Here is a 14,082-nt window from a genome sequence, read left to right on the forward strand (position 1 = left end):
TAGCAGTTGAACCACTCAGGAGTCTGTCACACACAGACACTCCCAGCTGTCTCCAGGACCAGCACGACTTCCATATATTAAGGAGCGTTCAGAGTCTTGGTGGTTTTAGAATTGTAATTGGTGTTTATCTTGCATTTGCGCTGCAGGTTATAAATATTTTGGGTAAAAAAGAGACTTAAAAGGATGCTTGCTAAAAGCAAGGGTTTAAAAAAGCAGTATTTTTTTAGCTATGAACATTTAAAGTTGTAACATTCATGAGACGCACCCTAAAGCAAGTGGACAGGCCTTTCAGCCAGTGCCTTCTTCCGTTCCCCAGCCCTAAAGAAACGCCTGTCCATATGACTGAGCTTCTGTTATCGACACATTCCTGCTTAAAAAGAAATCCTAGGGAATCCTCACATTTGGAAGAGCTGGTGTGAAACATCGCTCAGCCAGTGTTTTGTTTAAAGCGAGTTTTGCAGTAAGCTAACTGGCCCACGCAGCACATCTGATACCCGACTCCCAGCTGAGCTCTCCAGCACAGTGCTGTCACCTGGGAGAGCTATGAGAAGAGATGTGCAGAGCTAGCACTCTGATCTGAGCCAGGCTTCATCAGCACGGCCCCCAGGGGCCCATTACTGCTTCACAGGAGAGCGATCAACACGTCGTGACCCACACGTGCCCTGGTAACAGAGGAGTCTGTTCAAAATGTCGGGGTGTGTCTCGGTTTCAGAGATAATGCACACTTTGTGCTAGCTAGATCCTGAACAGATCCCCGCGGCCAGTGCATGTGTGCATGGGGTATAGGAAGGCAGACAGCCTCTATATATCTTCCAAAGAATGTCAAAACCAAGCAGTTCTCTAGCTACTGTAAGCTAATACAAAGCAGCACACACAGTAACTTGTGGTAAACAGCTTCCTTATCAAGCTGTTTCACAAGTGGATAAACAGCTGTCTGGATTCACTGTGATAATCCACAGTGAAGTACCTGGATACACATATTCTGGAATTGGAAATGTTCCATGGTAAGCTGTTATGAGTTTTTTTATTGGCTGGTGCATCTTTCATTCCTGGGTTATTGTTTGAGCAGCTGTCTGCTGTATTGCTGTTGTTGTCAATAGCTTAGAATGATTGTGAAAAGGGATAAATGACGCTGCTTAAGAAAACACCTCACACAGGTGTGTGGGTCTGTATGCAAGAGGAGTAGAGTTTAAAATACAAGAGTCATGTGGCTTTTTAAAACCCAGATTACAACCTGTCCTGCCCAGCGAATAATGATCTTGACAACAGTACAACAGTCATGCCAGCACAGGCTCCTAGTGGACCATTATCTAAGCTTCTGCAACGAGGCGACTTTGCCAGCATGAAAATATGTTCAGATTACAGACATTTCCAAAGCGCTGGCGGAACGGTTCTTCCTGCTTCTTACACGCAATACCAAAAACATCATCCAGAGAGGGAAAGCCGTCCGCCCCACACTGAACCGTTTACAATTAAAACGCTGCGTAGCCTGTAATAAAAAACACTCGCAGACCCTCACGGACACTCGCCCTGCGCTTACAGGAGACAAGCCGCGGGTTTATTTTAATCAACAAGTGAAGCGTGAAACTCCCAGAAACTTTAGATCAGGAGTCCTCGGCACTGGTTCAGAAACTGTTTCTGTTCCTAAAAGTCTCCGAAAATTCAACCCCATTTCCCGTCTCCCGCTATAAAACACCCCACCTTTAGCTCCAGCTGTGTGGCTGCTTCCTCTGCCTGTGCGTGGAACTGTTTTCTTCTGGAAAGGCACGCCCCGCTCGTCAACCGAGACAGCGGTCCGTCACAATGCTGACCATTCCCACAGTCGGAGACTTGATTGCAAGGAAACCAGGGGGCCAGTTTCACACAGCCTGGTGTGTTTAAATAGCGGCACCCTGCGAGCTTGAAAAACACAACTCATGGCTTTCAGCTTTGCATTCTATAGAATGATCCTAGTGTTCAATATGTGGGATTAATAGCCACTATAGGGGTACCAGTCAGCGCTGTCTGAAGTGTTGCGCCTCTTTCCAATGCTGTTGGGTGTTTCCCCAAACCTGATGCAGATGTAATAAGTGTTATTTGAGTTCCACTCATTTGAGCTCATGTCTATTTAAGACAATCGTACGAGGAGGGTAGGTGGAACAGGCAGTGCTGTGCGGGGTGCCGCTGGCGTTAGTGTTTTGCCCCCTGCGCTCATTCTGCAAATCGCGGCTCTTCTGTGTAGTAGCTAATGCACTTGCTTGTGCGTCGGGCAGGGCTGTGAGATACACTGCAGTTACACGTTCCCCTGTCGGAGAGGTGAGAGGAGATTAAAAGCACTGAAAGCTCGAATGTAGACGAGCCCTGCTCTCGTCTCACTTGCTGTGCTGGAGGGCTCTGGTTCGCGCCCAGCCCAGCGCACAGCACTCCCTTGTTAACTAGCTGTCTGACTTGCACAGGAAACAGCTGTGAAATACTGAGGGTTAAGAAGAAGTGAAGAGTGCCCCTTGCACAGCAGAGCGCGTATACAATGTGAAGTCTGAAACGCGATACACAGTCGCACAGCACTGCTTTGAACAGGCTCTCAAATACAGATGTTTGATGTCATCCTTTTGTACATGGAGTGGGATGATTCTGTAGTCGGCTGTGCAGTTCGGTGCCACCCATCTGTTGGCTCGTGAAGGGATCTCATTGTCCAGTGTGGAGAGCCATTCACTGCCGCTAGTTTTTCAATCCCGGGTGACAGAGCGAGATAGGGAGGCCGTGTGTGGAAGAGATGCTGATGTTACTGCACCTCTGGGCAGGGTAGCACCAGTTCAGTGTCTGTGCCAGGGGGGCAGGCAGAGGGTCAGTGTGAAGCACTCTGGAAATGTATCAACGCTTCAGGGCTGTGTTCTGTGCTCGCTCATTATCCTGTTTCTCCCTATCAACGTCAGAAAAGCTCAGATTTACTGGAATCCTCTGTGTGCAATACAGTAATACAGATAATATAATGTGAAGTCAGTAGGCCAGTAGTTTTAAAATGATTGGTTTTATGGACAGCAGCATAGTTAATTAAACACTTGAGACTAGCAACCTTCTCAATGTCATGTGACCTAAAACAGCATGCGCTACTGCCTACAAACCTGCCAGCAGCCACTCTAGCAGATAACAGTGAAACAGAGCCTGCCCTGTGATGTCATTCAGCAGTCAGCAATCAAAACTCTGTTGCCTTCTGACATCACAGGCTCAATAAAACTGCTTACCTTTCAGTGGACGTTTCAGCGCTTACCAACGGTTCCCTTTGGATGGGAAAGGTGACCCCGAGCCCTGCAACCCTCGGAGCGATAGTTTTCCACTCGAAGACTCGGCTGCAGTCAGTGCTTTGGGGAATGCGTGACCGCTGTCCTTCTCCTCTCTCTACAGGTGGTCGGGTCTCTGGTGCTAGCTATCGGTCTCTGGCTCAGGTTCGACTCCACCACCACCTCCATCTTTGAGGTAGACAGTTCACCCACCACCTTCTTCATAGGTAAGAAAGAGCTGGCCTGCTGGGCAGTCAATGCGCTCCTCAGGGAGAGAACAGACTGAGCGATCGGGACGCTGGGGTAAGAACCAATCTACCTTCAAGGGTAGATCACTGAAGGTTTGAAAAACTGGTACAAACTCAGGTTGGTTCTGACTGTGGTGACTTACTATTGCATGTGAAGAAACATCTGCTTGGGTTTGACAGGATGCTCCACAGAGTCTGAGAATCATCAGACTGTTTTTACATGTTGAATTTGTGAGACGCGTTTTTCAACATGTATAAATTCTAGCTGAAAGTGCGCATTACAAAACTTTTAAGAATGTCTTTGTTAACGTTTGTGTAGCTAAAACCTGGACTTTTTGTCACTTCAGCGTTGGGACAGCAATATTTTGGTGCTGGGTGACAAAGTGTCTGCATTTCGCAAAAAAAAAAAAAAAATTGTGTAAATAGAAAAAAATCAGTTCCCATCCTGTCAGCTCAAGGAAAGCTCATAGAACTATCCCGTGATAGAACTCTTCGGGCAGAATTCTAGACCTCTTGGCAGCTCCTGGGTGCTGATTCACAAAGAATGCAGTGATCTGTCAAGAAAAGTGGAGGCCTTGTTTTTTTGGCTTTCAGATCAACATACCTGTGCGAGGTATTCCGCTCTGGTAGCTATCCAGACAAAACAGCGATCTGGTATGCAGGCAGGTAGAGGGGAGTCTCCGAGTTGCCATGTCAACGACTCAGCTAAGAATGGACCTTATCTCGTACCAAATTCAAGCCCGTCCGTCACATTGCACCTGCGAGTAAACTAAAACTGTTTGCGTTATGATCTGTGGCGTTTGAAGGTCTGTATTTCTTATAACTTGAAGCCTGTGTTTAAAGTTATGTTCTGATGTTTGCTCGGAAACGAGGTTGGCGTATGAAAGGTGTGTGCGACGCTGCAGTAGATGACGGTGAGCAGTCAGGCTGGTTTGATGGTGATCAAACACCATGAAGTTTCAATGGCGTGACCTCAGCTGCTGATAACTTGGGAGTTCCCCTTGTAAAGATGTTTCATTTACTGTACATTTCACTTGTGCTTTTCTGTTTAAAAAAAAACCTACACGCAAAGCCTCGTCTCATATCTGCCTTTTATGATTTCAGCGTGTGTTAATAGTTACCATGTTTCCATTTCCATTCTGTTATCAGTAACACTGACGAAGCAGCACAGAACCATGAACACAGATCTTGTGACCAGCCATGGAATATGTTAGCGTCAGTATAGATGTACAGAAGGGCACAGCACACAATAGGACAGCTCACCAAGGCCCTGTTCGGATAGCAGAGGTCTTCTGATATTCAGACCTCAAGCACGACCCAGGAAGCAGCCTCCTCTGCATCGAAGCATCTGCTATATGAACCTTAACAGAAGAATCAAGAAATAGACTCCCCAATATATCTACTCTTACCTGTTCTCAGTGGCGAGGGTATTGGTTTCGCCGTCGCTCGAACTAGAGCTGAACTGGCATCCTGTTACCGTGCTTGGAAGCTGCTTATGACTGGTTAATAAACAAACCAAATAAACGCGCCTTCAAATTAGGAGCGCCCAAAACAACAACAACAAAAACAGGAAGCGAGCCACTGAGCAGCCAATCAGTGACCGTTATGAGTACTTTCCAGAGAGGAAATATCTGTTTCTGTAATATCAGTGTGCCTCTAAATACGACCCCACTACATTGTTTCCTGTGGGACCCTATTATCAGTAACACAGGAAACGAGGGTGATGTGTGGAGCATGTGATTTTTGTACCCCTTGCACAACTAGAATGCCGAGTCTGGCTGGTTGCATATACCTCTGGACCTACAGCTTATAGGTACACTTCCATTGCCTCATAGATCATAGATCTAGTTCATAGATCAAAAGGCACTGGTGATGAGAAGGGGTTTTAGGGTTCAACCCTGAAACCAGCGCCCAGGTCTGGACGGGTTCCATACACTTGCAGTGTCTTGCAGTTTCATTGGAAGGCAGAAGTACAATCTGGTTATTGAAGAGAGCTGTGGCTTTCCTGTCATGGGCTGCAACACGCAGTCTCTCTGGCAGGAAAACGCAAACGTGCGCTTATCAGCTGAACGCATTTACATACAGAAGGGTGATACAGCACATCCCTGTAAGTTCCCACCTGAAACTTATTATTTTTGGAACAGCCTGAGCGAGCTAAAAGTAATATGTTTAAGATTTCAAAATAAATGCACAGAAGAAATAAACCCATCCTGGTGTCTTTCAGTTTATGGGAAAACATTTTTTGTTGTGTCAAAACAAAAGGGCTGTAAAGTGCAGTTTATGAGTGAGATTGTGAGATTCCTGGAAGCCTTCCTGTTTTTGTAGCTGTAATTAGTCACTTTGGGAACAAAGTACAGACAGCGGAGAGAGCCCCAGACTAACGTACACATTAACAAATTCAACAGGGAGAGAACAGCCATGTATGGTAGCAGAGTTAGAGCATGTATCATTCTGCGGGCCAAGAATGTGTGCAGGCTTTATAAACATTTTGGACCTGGCACTGCGCGTGGTGATCTCACTGCAGATAGAACCCCAAAAAACAGCTTTCAAGAGGATCTAGCGAACGGAACAATTCTATACATCTTACCTCTCAAGCGCTTCCATTCCATATCACTGGCACGCGTTTCTAGAGCATTTTGCAGCACCTTCAGACCCTTTTACAGTTGAGGAATCGGCCCTGGATTGCATCCAACGCCTCTCTGTGTGTTATCCCAAGGCCACCTCTAAAATCAGCAGCTGGTGCGAGCCAGTGCTGTAAAATGCAGTAATATGAGGGTATATATTGATCAAATCAACCAGTTTATTAGAGATGCTGTATTATTGATGGGCTTTTATTAGACGAGGCGCAGTTAAAAATGAATTGCCCTGGTGCCCCCTGTGTGGAGCCTCACTGCTACTATATTACTAGCACATGATTGTTAAGAGTCTACACTTGCTTTGCTTTCTGCATATGCAGGTACTGTATTACTGTGTATGATAACATGCACAGGGTGTTCAGCAGTAATAATAATAATCTTTATATATCGCCTTTCATAGCGGAGCGGAAAGTGATCACAGTCGATGTTTCACGAACGAGACTTAAGGGTGTGACAGGCTGTGGATCAGTGTCACTCACAAAAACCGTTCACCTGACGGAAGAGCACAAGGAGGTTCAGGGTGTTGGTAAGCGTTAGGGATTATGCATTGTAAAAGCACAGAGGGTGTGGGAAAGCGACTGGGGGACTACGCATTTGTAAGCTAACAGAGAGCGCTGTGCTAAAGCATAGGGACTGCCATGTAAAAGCATCAGCGAGTGTGCAACGGCGCAAAGCATAGGGAATGCATTGTAAAGCACAGAGCGGGTGTGGTTCAAAGCTAGTGAAGCATGGTAACCAGCCACAACGAGTGTTGGTTAAAGCATAGCGGAAGCATGTAAAGCACAGAGAGTGTGTGGTAAAGCTTATGGGAATGCATTGTAAAGCCAGCTATGTGTGTGTGTGAAAGCAATGGGAAGCATTGTAAAATATTTGTCGTTTCGTAGATTTTTACAGTAGACTAGGGTGTGTGAACATGCATCAATATGCTGTCACTTACAACAACGTCTCACCTGAAGGACAGAGCACAAGGAGGTTCAGGTGTGGTAACGCATAGGGAAGCATTGTAAAGCACAGAGAGGTGTGGTAAAGCATAGGGAAGCATTGTAAAGCACAGAGAGGTGTGGTAAAGCATAGGGAAGCATTGTAAAGCACAGAGAGGTCTGGTAAAGCATAGGGAAGCATTGTAAAGCACAGAGAGGTCTGGTAAAGCATAGGGAAGCATTGTAAAGCACAGAGAGGTCTGGTAAAGCATAGGGAAGCATTGTAAAGCACAGAGAGGTATGGTAAAGCATAGGGAAGCATTGTAAAGCACAGAGAGGTGTGGTAAAGCATAGGGAAGCATTGTAAAGCACAGAGAGGTGTGGTAAAGCATAGGGAAGCATTGTAAAGCACAGAGAGGTCTGGTAAAGCATAGGGAAGCATTGTAAAGCACAGAGAGGTCTGGTAAAGCATAGGGAAGCATTGTAAAGCACAGAGAGGTCTGGTAAAGCATAGGGAAGCATTGTAAAATACTTCGGCAGTTTTTCCATATGATTTTATATCATGTATTTACCATAGTCTACTGTGGTTTCACATGTTTATTTTAATATGCTTTCCCATACCTCTCTGTTTTACAATACCTGTCTATGTTTTACCATGCTTTCACTATGCTTTATTACAAAGCCGTGCTTTCACTATGGGAAACGTGTTCAAAGACTGACATTAACAGGAAGAATGTTTCGCTGGTTTCACTGAATCCTGGACTATTAGGGATTCCCCAAGGCCCTTGAGAAGCTCTGCTTTGTTTTGGCACAAGCAGACTGGCAAAGGTAGAGGAATTCCCCTCCAACACCAGCTCTTCCAGTCCTAGCATGCGCTGCAGGAGTGCGTGGGTTGGCACGCATGCTTCTCACAGCACAGGACTCTCCAGAATGAGGTCACTACAAGACAAGCCTGTGTGCCCATGACCCTGCCTTGAACCTTAACACCGACAGCGCTTTCAGTTTTGCAAATGGCTTTTGCTCAGGAAATCGGGAAACCTGTACAACAGGGCCATCTAGTGGAGAGAAAGAAAACTGCTTTTCTGGGGGCTTTGAATGAGGAAAGGCACAGAACAGGAGGCTTTTGTTTCCCTGTCAGTAGTATGAAATAAATCATCTGTTTGTCAAGGTATTTACGATAGTTTCCTTGCTCTATAAAAACACCCCATGGCTGTGCTATAGGGGCTGTGCGAGATACAAGCTGACTGTCACTCCACTGACAGAGTGGCCTCGCAAGACATGGATATATTGATCAGAATCCAGCGTCACAAGCCAGGAACAGGAAGACAATTAAATGCAATGTTTTCTGAGGATTTTATAATGCTTTCTGCAACAATATGTGAGGTTACACTTCAATATCAAGAACATCGCACAGGCCAACCAGAACATCACACAGCCCAATCAGAACATCACACTGCCCAACCAGAACATCACACAGCCCAATCAGAACATCACACTGCCCAACCAGAACATCACACAGCCCAATCAGAACATCACTGTATTGCAGTGCAGCGGCGCGGTGTATGGCAGCGCAGCGGCGCGGTGTATGGCAGCGCAGCGCCGTGTGTATTGCAGTGTAGCAGTGCAGTGTATTGTAGTGCAGCAGTGCAGTGTATTGTAGTGTAGCAGTGCAGTGTTTTGTGTTTTGTTGCACAGCCTGTTTCTCAGCCACTTCTCTTGCTCTCTCAGGGGTGTACATCCTGATCGGAGCCGGGGCGCTCATAATGCTGGTGGGCTTCTTTGGGTGCTGTGGAGCTGTCCGGGAGTCGCAGTGCCTTCTGGGATTGGTGAGTGCCTCTCTTACTGTTGCTGATTGACAGCAGGGCAGGCCACTGGCTAGCTTCACTCACAGGGAGTTCCTCCAGAGTTCATCACTGCGTGACTCAGCCCAGCCTCGTGGCTCGTTTGGGGGGACCGGGTGCTGACTCTTCTGTGCCTCTCTCTGTTTCAGTTCTTCGCCTGTATCCTGGTGATATTCGCTGCTGAAGTGGCTGCTGGTGTGTTTGGATTCCTGAACAAAGATATGGTACTGTCCCTGTGAACCAGACTCTTACAGCTGCTGTTGTCAGACACAGTGCACTGTCACTGTACCTGTGAACCAGACTCTTACAGCTGCTGCCGTGAGACACAGTGCACTGTCACTGTACCTGTGAACCAGACTCTTACAGCTGCTGCCGTGAGACACAGTGCACTGTCACTGTACCTGTGAACCAGACTCTTACAGCTGCTGCCGTGAGACACAGTGCACTGTCACTGTACCTGTGAACCAGACTCTTACAGCTGCTGCCGTGAGACACAGTGCACTGTCACTGTACCTGTGAACCAGACTCTTACAGCTGCTGCCGTGAGACACAGTGCACTGTCACTGTACCTGTGAACCAGACTCTTACAGCTGCTGCCGTGAGACACAGTGCACTGTCACTGTACCTGTGAACCAGACTCTTACAGCTGCTGCCGTGAGACACAGTGCACTGTCACTGTACCTGTGAACCAGACTCTTACAGCTGCTGCCGTGAGACACAGTGCACTGTCACTGTACCTGTGAACCAGACTCTTACAGCTGCTGCCGTGAGACACAGTGCACTGTCACTGTACCTGTGAACCAGACTCTTACAGCTGCTGCCGTGAGACACAGTGCACTGTCACTGTACCTGTGAACCAGACTCTTACAGCTGCTGCCGTGAGACACAGTGCACTGTCACTGTACCTGTGAACCAGACTCTTACAGCTGCTGCCGTGAGACACAGTGCACTGTCACTGTACCTGTGAACCAGACTCTTACAGCTGCTGCCGTGAGACACAGTGCACTGTCACTGTACCTGTGAACCAGACTCTTACAGCTGCTGCCGTGAGACACAGTGCACTGTCACTGTACCTGTGAACCAGACTCTTACAGCTGCTGCCGTGAGACACAGTGCACTGTCACTGTACCTGTGAACCAGACTCTTACAGCTGCTGCCGTGAGACACAGTGCACTGTCACTGTACCTGTGAACCAGACTCTTACAGCTGCTGCCGTGAGACACAGTGCACTGTCACTGTACCTGTGAACCAGACTCTTACAGCTGCTGCCGTGAGACACAGTGCACTGTCATTGTACCTGTGAACCAGACTCTTACAGCTGCTGCCGTGAGACACAGTGCACTGTCACTGTACCTGTGAACCAGACTCTTACAGCTGCTGCCGTGAGACACAGTGCACTGTCACTGTACCTGTGAACCAGACTCTTACAGCAGCTGCCGTGAGACACAGTGCACTGTCACTGTACCTGTGAACCAGACTCTTACAGCTGCTGCCGTGAGACACAGTGCACTGTCACTGTACCTGTGAACCAGACTCTTACAGCTGCTGCCGTGAGACACAGTGCACTGTCACTGTACCTGTGAACCAGACTCTTACAGCTGCTGCCGTGAGACACAGTGCACTGTCACTGTACCTGTGAACCAGACTCTTACAGCTGCTGCCGTGAGACACAGTGCACTGTCACTGTACCTGTGAACCAGACTCTTACAGCTGCTGCCGTGAGACACAGTGCACTGTCACTGTACCTGTGAACCAGACTCTTACAGCTGCTGCCGTGAGACACAGTGCACTGTCACTGTACCTGTGAACCAGACTCTTACAGCTGCTGCCGTGAGACACAGTGCACTGTCACTGTACCTGTGAACCAGACTCTTACAGCTGCTGCTGTGAGACACAGTGCACTGTCACTGTACCTGTGAACCAGACTCTTACAGCTGCTGCCGTGAGACACAGTGCACTGTCACTGTACCTGTGAACCAGACTCTTACAGCTGCTGCCGTGAGACACAGTGCACTGTCACTGTACCTGTGAACCAGACTCTTACAGCTGCTGCCGTGAGACACAGTGCACTGTCACTGTACCTGTGAACCAGACTCTTACAGCTGCTGCCGTGAGACACAGTGCACTGTCACTGTACCTGTGAACCAGACTCTTACAGCTGCTGCCGTGAGACACAGTGCACTGTCACTGTACCTGTGAACCAGACTCTTACAGCTGCTGCCGTGAGACACAGTGCACTGTCACTGTACCTGTGAACCAGACTCTTACAGCTGCTGCCGTGAGACACAGTGCACTGTCACTGTACCTGTGAACCAGACTCTTACAGCTGCTGCCGTGAGACACAGTGCACTGTCACTGTACCTGTGAACCAGACTCTTACAGCTGCTGCTGTGAGACACAGTGCACTGTCACTGTACCTGTGAACCAGACTCTTACAGGTGCTGCTGTGAGACACAGTGCACTGTCATTGTACCTGTGAACCAGACTCTTACAGCTGCTGCTGTGAGACACAGTGCACTGTCACTGTACCTGTGAACCAGACTCTTACAGCTGCTGCCATGAGACACAGTGCACTGTCACTGTACCTGTGAACCAGACTCTTACAGGTGCTGCTGTGAGACACAGTGCACTGTCACTGTACCTGTGAACCAGACTCTTACAGCTGCTGCTGTGAGACACAGTACACTGTCACAGAAGCCCTTCGGAGTGTATTGGAAATGCTCCACGCACTATATAAATAAATAAATATTCCACGCACCTTGTTAGATCGCTCTGGGTTTCACTTGCTTTCTTATTCGTTTCAGATCGTCAAGGAGATTCAGGACGTGTACGTTTCAGCTGTGGAAAATTTCAATCAGGATTACAGCAGCAACCACACCCTGACAGTCTTTCACGAGGCGGTAAGCTTTCACTGCTCACTGCCGAAGCGATCTGCAGCCAGTATCCTAATGGAACACCCCACCTGTGCATTGAGATAGCATTCAAAACCAAGAAACTTTGTGTAGAAGCCCTGGGGTCACTGCTGTGCTGAAATGAATCTCTTTTTTTTCACTTGTAGCTTAAATGCTGTGGGGATGGAAAATCGGACAAGAACACTAATGTTCATAAAACCTGCACTGAGCATGATAACAAAGTAAGTTCGATGCGGTATTGCATGCTGTATGCGTTAACGGCCGGCGTGGAGGTCGGGTGTAGATATAAATCTATTGTGTGTGTTATTTTTGTTTTTCAGAGCTGTGTAGCTGCGATAGAGGAGTTTTTCAATGGTAAACTGTACATTATCGGATACGTGGGGATTGGAATCGCTGGTGTAATGGTAAGGATTCAAGCTGCTGTCTCAGGAGCTTCCAGTTTCATTTGCTTCTCCGTTTTATTACCCCCCGACCTGTTGATGGTGCGTTTCGATCATTCTGAGTGGTCTGTGTTGCACAAGAACGCGCTGTCAGCAACTGCTGTTCATCTCCAGCCTTAGAGGCACGTAGAAACAGGATAGAGATAGGCTTGCTCTTGTGTAGCTGGCAATACACTGCTGTCCACTAGAGGGTACTGCCGCTTACTTGTAGGTTGTAAATACATTTAGTGTAGAACTATCCTGCATCACATGTGCCTGTGATGGAATTGAGAGACACCGCTGAACTCGTAGTTAAAACGCCTCAACAAAGACCATAACAACAAATTCCAAGGACACTGTGTTTGAGTAATTGCAATGGGAGCCACTCAGAACGATTCGCACTGAATCAGACCACAGGAAAGGTAAAAGATGACCGCCGAATAAGAAAGGAAAGCAGACTCAGTGTGACGTGAAGGAGCTTTACCACGTGCCCGTGCAGTATATAAGAGCCGGGTGGGTTAGCTGTTAGCTAGTTCTGAGTGTATTGTCACGCTGCTGTCCTGTGTTTCCCTAGATCATCGGGATGGTGTTCAGCATGGTTCTGTGCTGTGCAATCCGAAACTCACGGGACGTGATCTAACCCCCCTCCCCTCGGCCTGCGCGGGACCCCCTGAACCTCTGAAACAGGCCCCCGCCCCGCGGAGCGACCCAGCACGGGTCACAGCAGGGGGAGCGCCGGCTCACACCACAGCAGGCAAACACACACAGACACCAGCACAACAGACAGCAATACTAAAAGACCCTTTCCACGACGAGAGATTTTACTGCTCTGAGTCTTTCTCACTGTCTTCAGTCAAAGGCCAGTCGTTTGTTTGCGGTGGAATTGGATCGCGTTTCTCTTAGTAGTTTTGGATCCCAGCTTTACCAGCAATGGCAATGCAATGGACAGTCCTCAGGGAGTGAGCTGACTCTACTGCCTATGTGCTCTTGGAGGGAGTGTACTTACTGGTACGCATTTCTCTTTTGTCTAGATTTTTGTCAATGAATGCTTGAAATGTTTGTCGCAGATTTTGTTTGGCCAGTTTCTTTAGTGTTACTACAAATCTCACAGTGCTTTATAGGTATGGATGTCCGCCTAGAGGTCTAGAAGGGAAACGTTGTACCCCAAATTCCCACTGTCTTTTTTTGTGTTGTGGAGACAGCAGCATACATGCACAGCACTGGGGTTCGCCTTGTGTATTGATCTGCCCGACCCTGATCACATTCCACGTGTTTATCTCATTGTAGCTGCCCCTTAGCACAGAACCATTGCATTGCCATTCCACTTGCAAGAGCATACTTTTAAAAAATAAAAATAAAAAAAACTGATTGACTAAAGGTCTCTTTTGTGTTTTCGGTAGTATTTGACTAAATATATATATATATATATATATATATATATATATATATATATATATATATATAAAGTGATGAGTTTAAACGTCTTCGTGGAGGTTTGGGTCCCCCGTATACCTGTACCCAATGAAAACTTGTATATTTTGTGTGTATTTTAAAATGGTAAATGGATTCTTTTAATTGTATTTAGTTAATAATGCAGCAATGTCTTGTTGAGACGTTGCTACACTAGAAGGCAGCTTCTGTTATTTGCAGAAATGTTTAGAACGTAATCTGCGCTTGCTTTAGCTCTTCACAGCCCATGACGGTTTTAAAGCCAGTTAACAATGTGCCTGGTTATGAGGGTGCTGTATACTGAGACAGGTACACCTGATGCAACAGGACTGAATCAGACTCTCTTCAGAGCTTTAAAGGACTGCTCCCTACTGTATAGATTTCCATCTGATTGCTTCAC

The 14,082-nt window shown here is 47.3% G+C and overlaps 1 protein-coding gene across 2 annotated transcripts in view; it reads left to right on the top strand.

The window, feature by feature from the left end:
• Positions 1-13,597, top strand: part of LOC121300157 (tetraspanin-2-like) — a 16,062-nt gene extending 2,465 nt beyond the window's left edge. Inside the window, exons 2-8 of one of the 2 annotated variants that reach the window (XM_041228605.1) lie at positions 3,382-3,484; positions 8,790-8,887; positions 9,052-9,126; positions 11,707-11,802; positions 11,961-12,035; positions 12,135-12,218; positions 12,808-13,597. In XM_041228605.1, the coding sequence (XP_041084539.1) occupies positions 3,382-3,484; positions 8,790-8,887; positions 9,052-9,126; positions 11,707-11,802; positions 11,961-12,035; positions 12,135-12,218; positions 12,808-12,873 (597 nt within the window). In that variant the 3' untranslated portion in view covers positions 12,874-13,597. The remainder of the gene's footprint in view (positions 1-3,381; positions 3,485-8,789; positions 8,888-9,051; positions 9,127-11,706; positions 11,803-11,960; positions 12,036-12,134; positions 12,219-12,807) is intronic. The other variant, XM_041228606.1, reaches the window with a different exon arrangement.
• Positions 13,598-14,082: the final 485 nt, after the last annotated feature.

The sequence above is a fragment of the Polyodon spathula genome, chromosome 25, assembly GCF_017654505.1.
Source record: "Polyodon spathula isolate WHYD16114869_AA chromosome 25, ASM1765450v1, whole genome shotgun sequence".
Classification (NCBI taxonomy): domain Eukaryota; kingdom Metazoa; phylum Chordata; class Actinopteri; order Acipenseriformes; family Polyodontidae; genus Polyodon; species Polyodon spathula.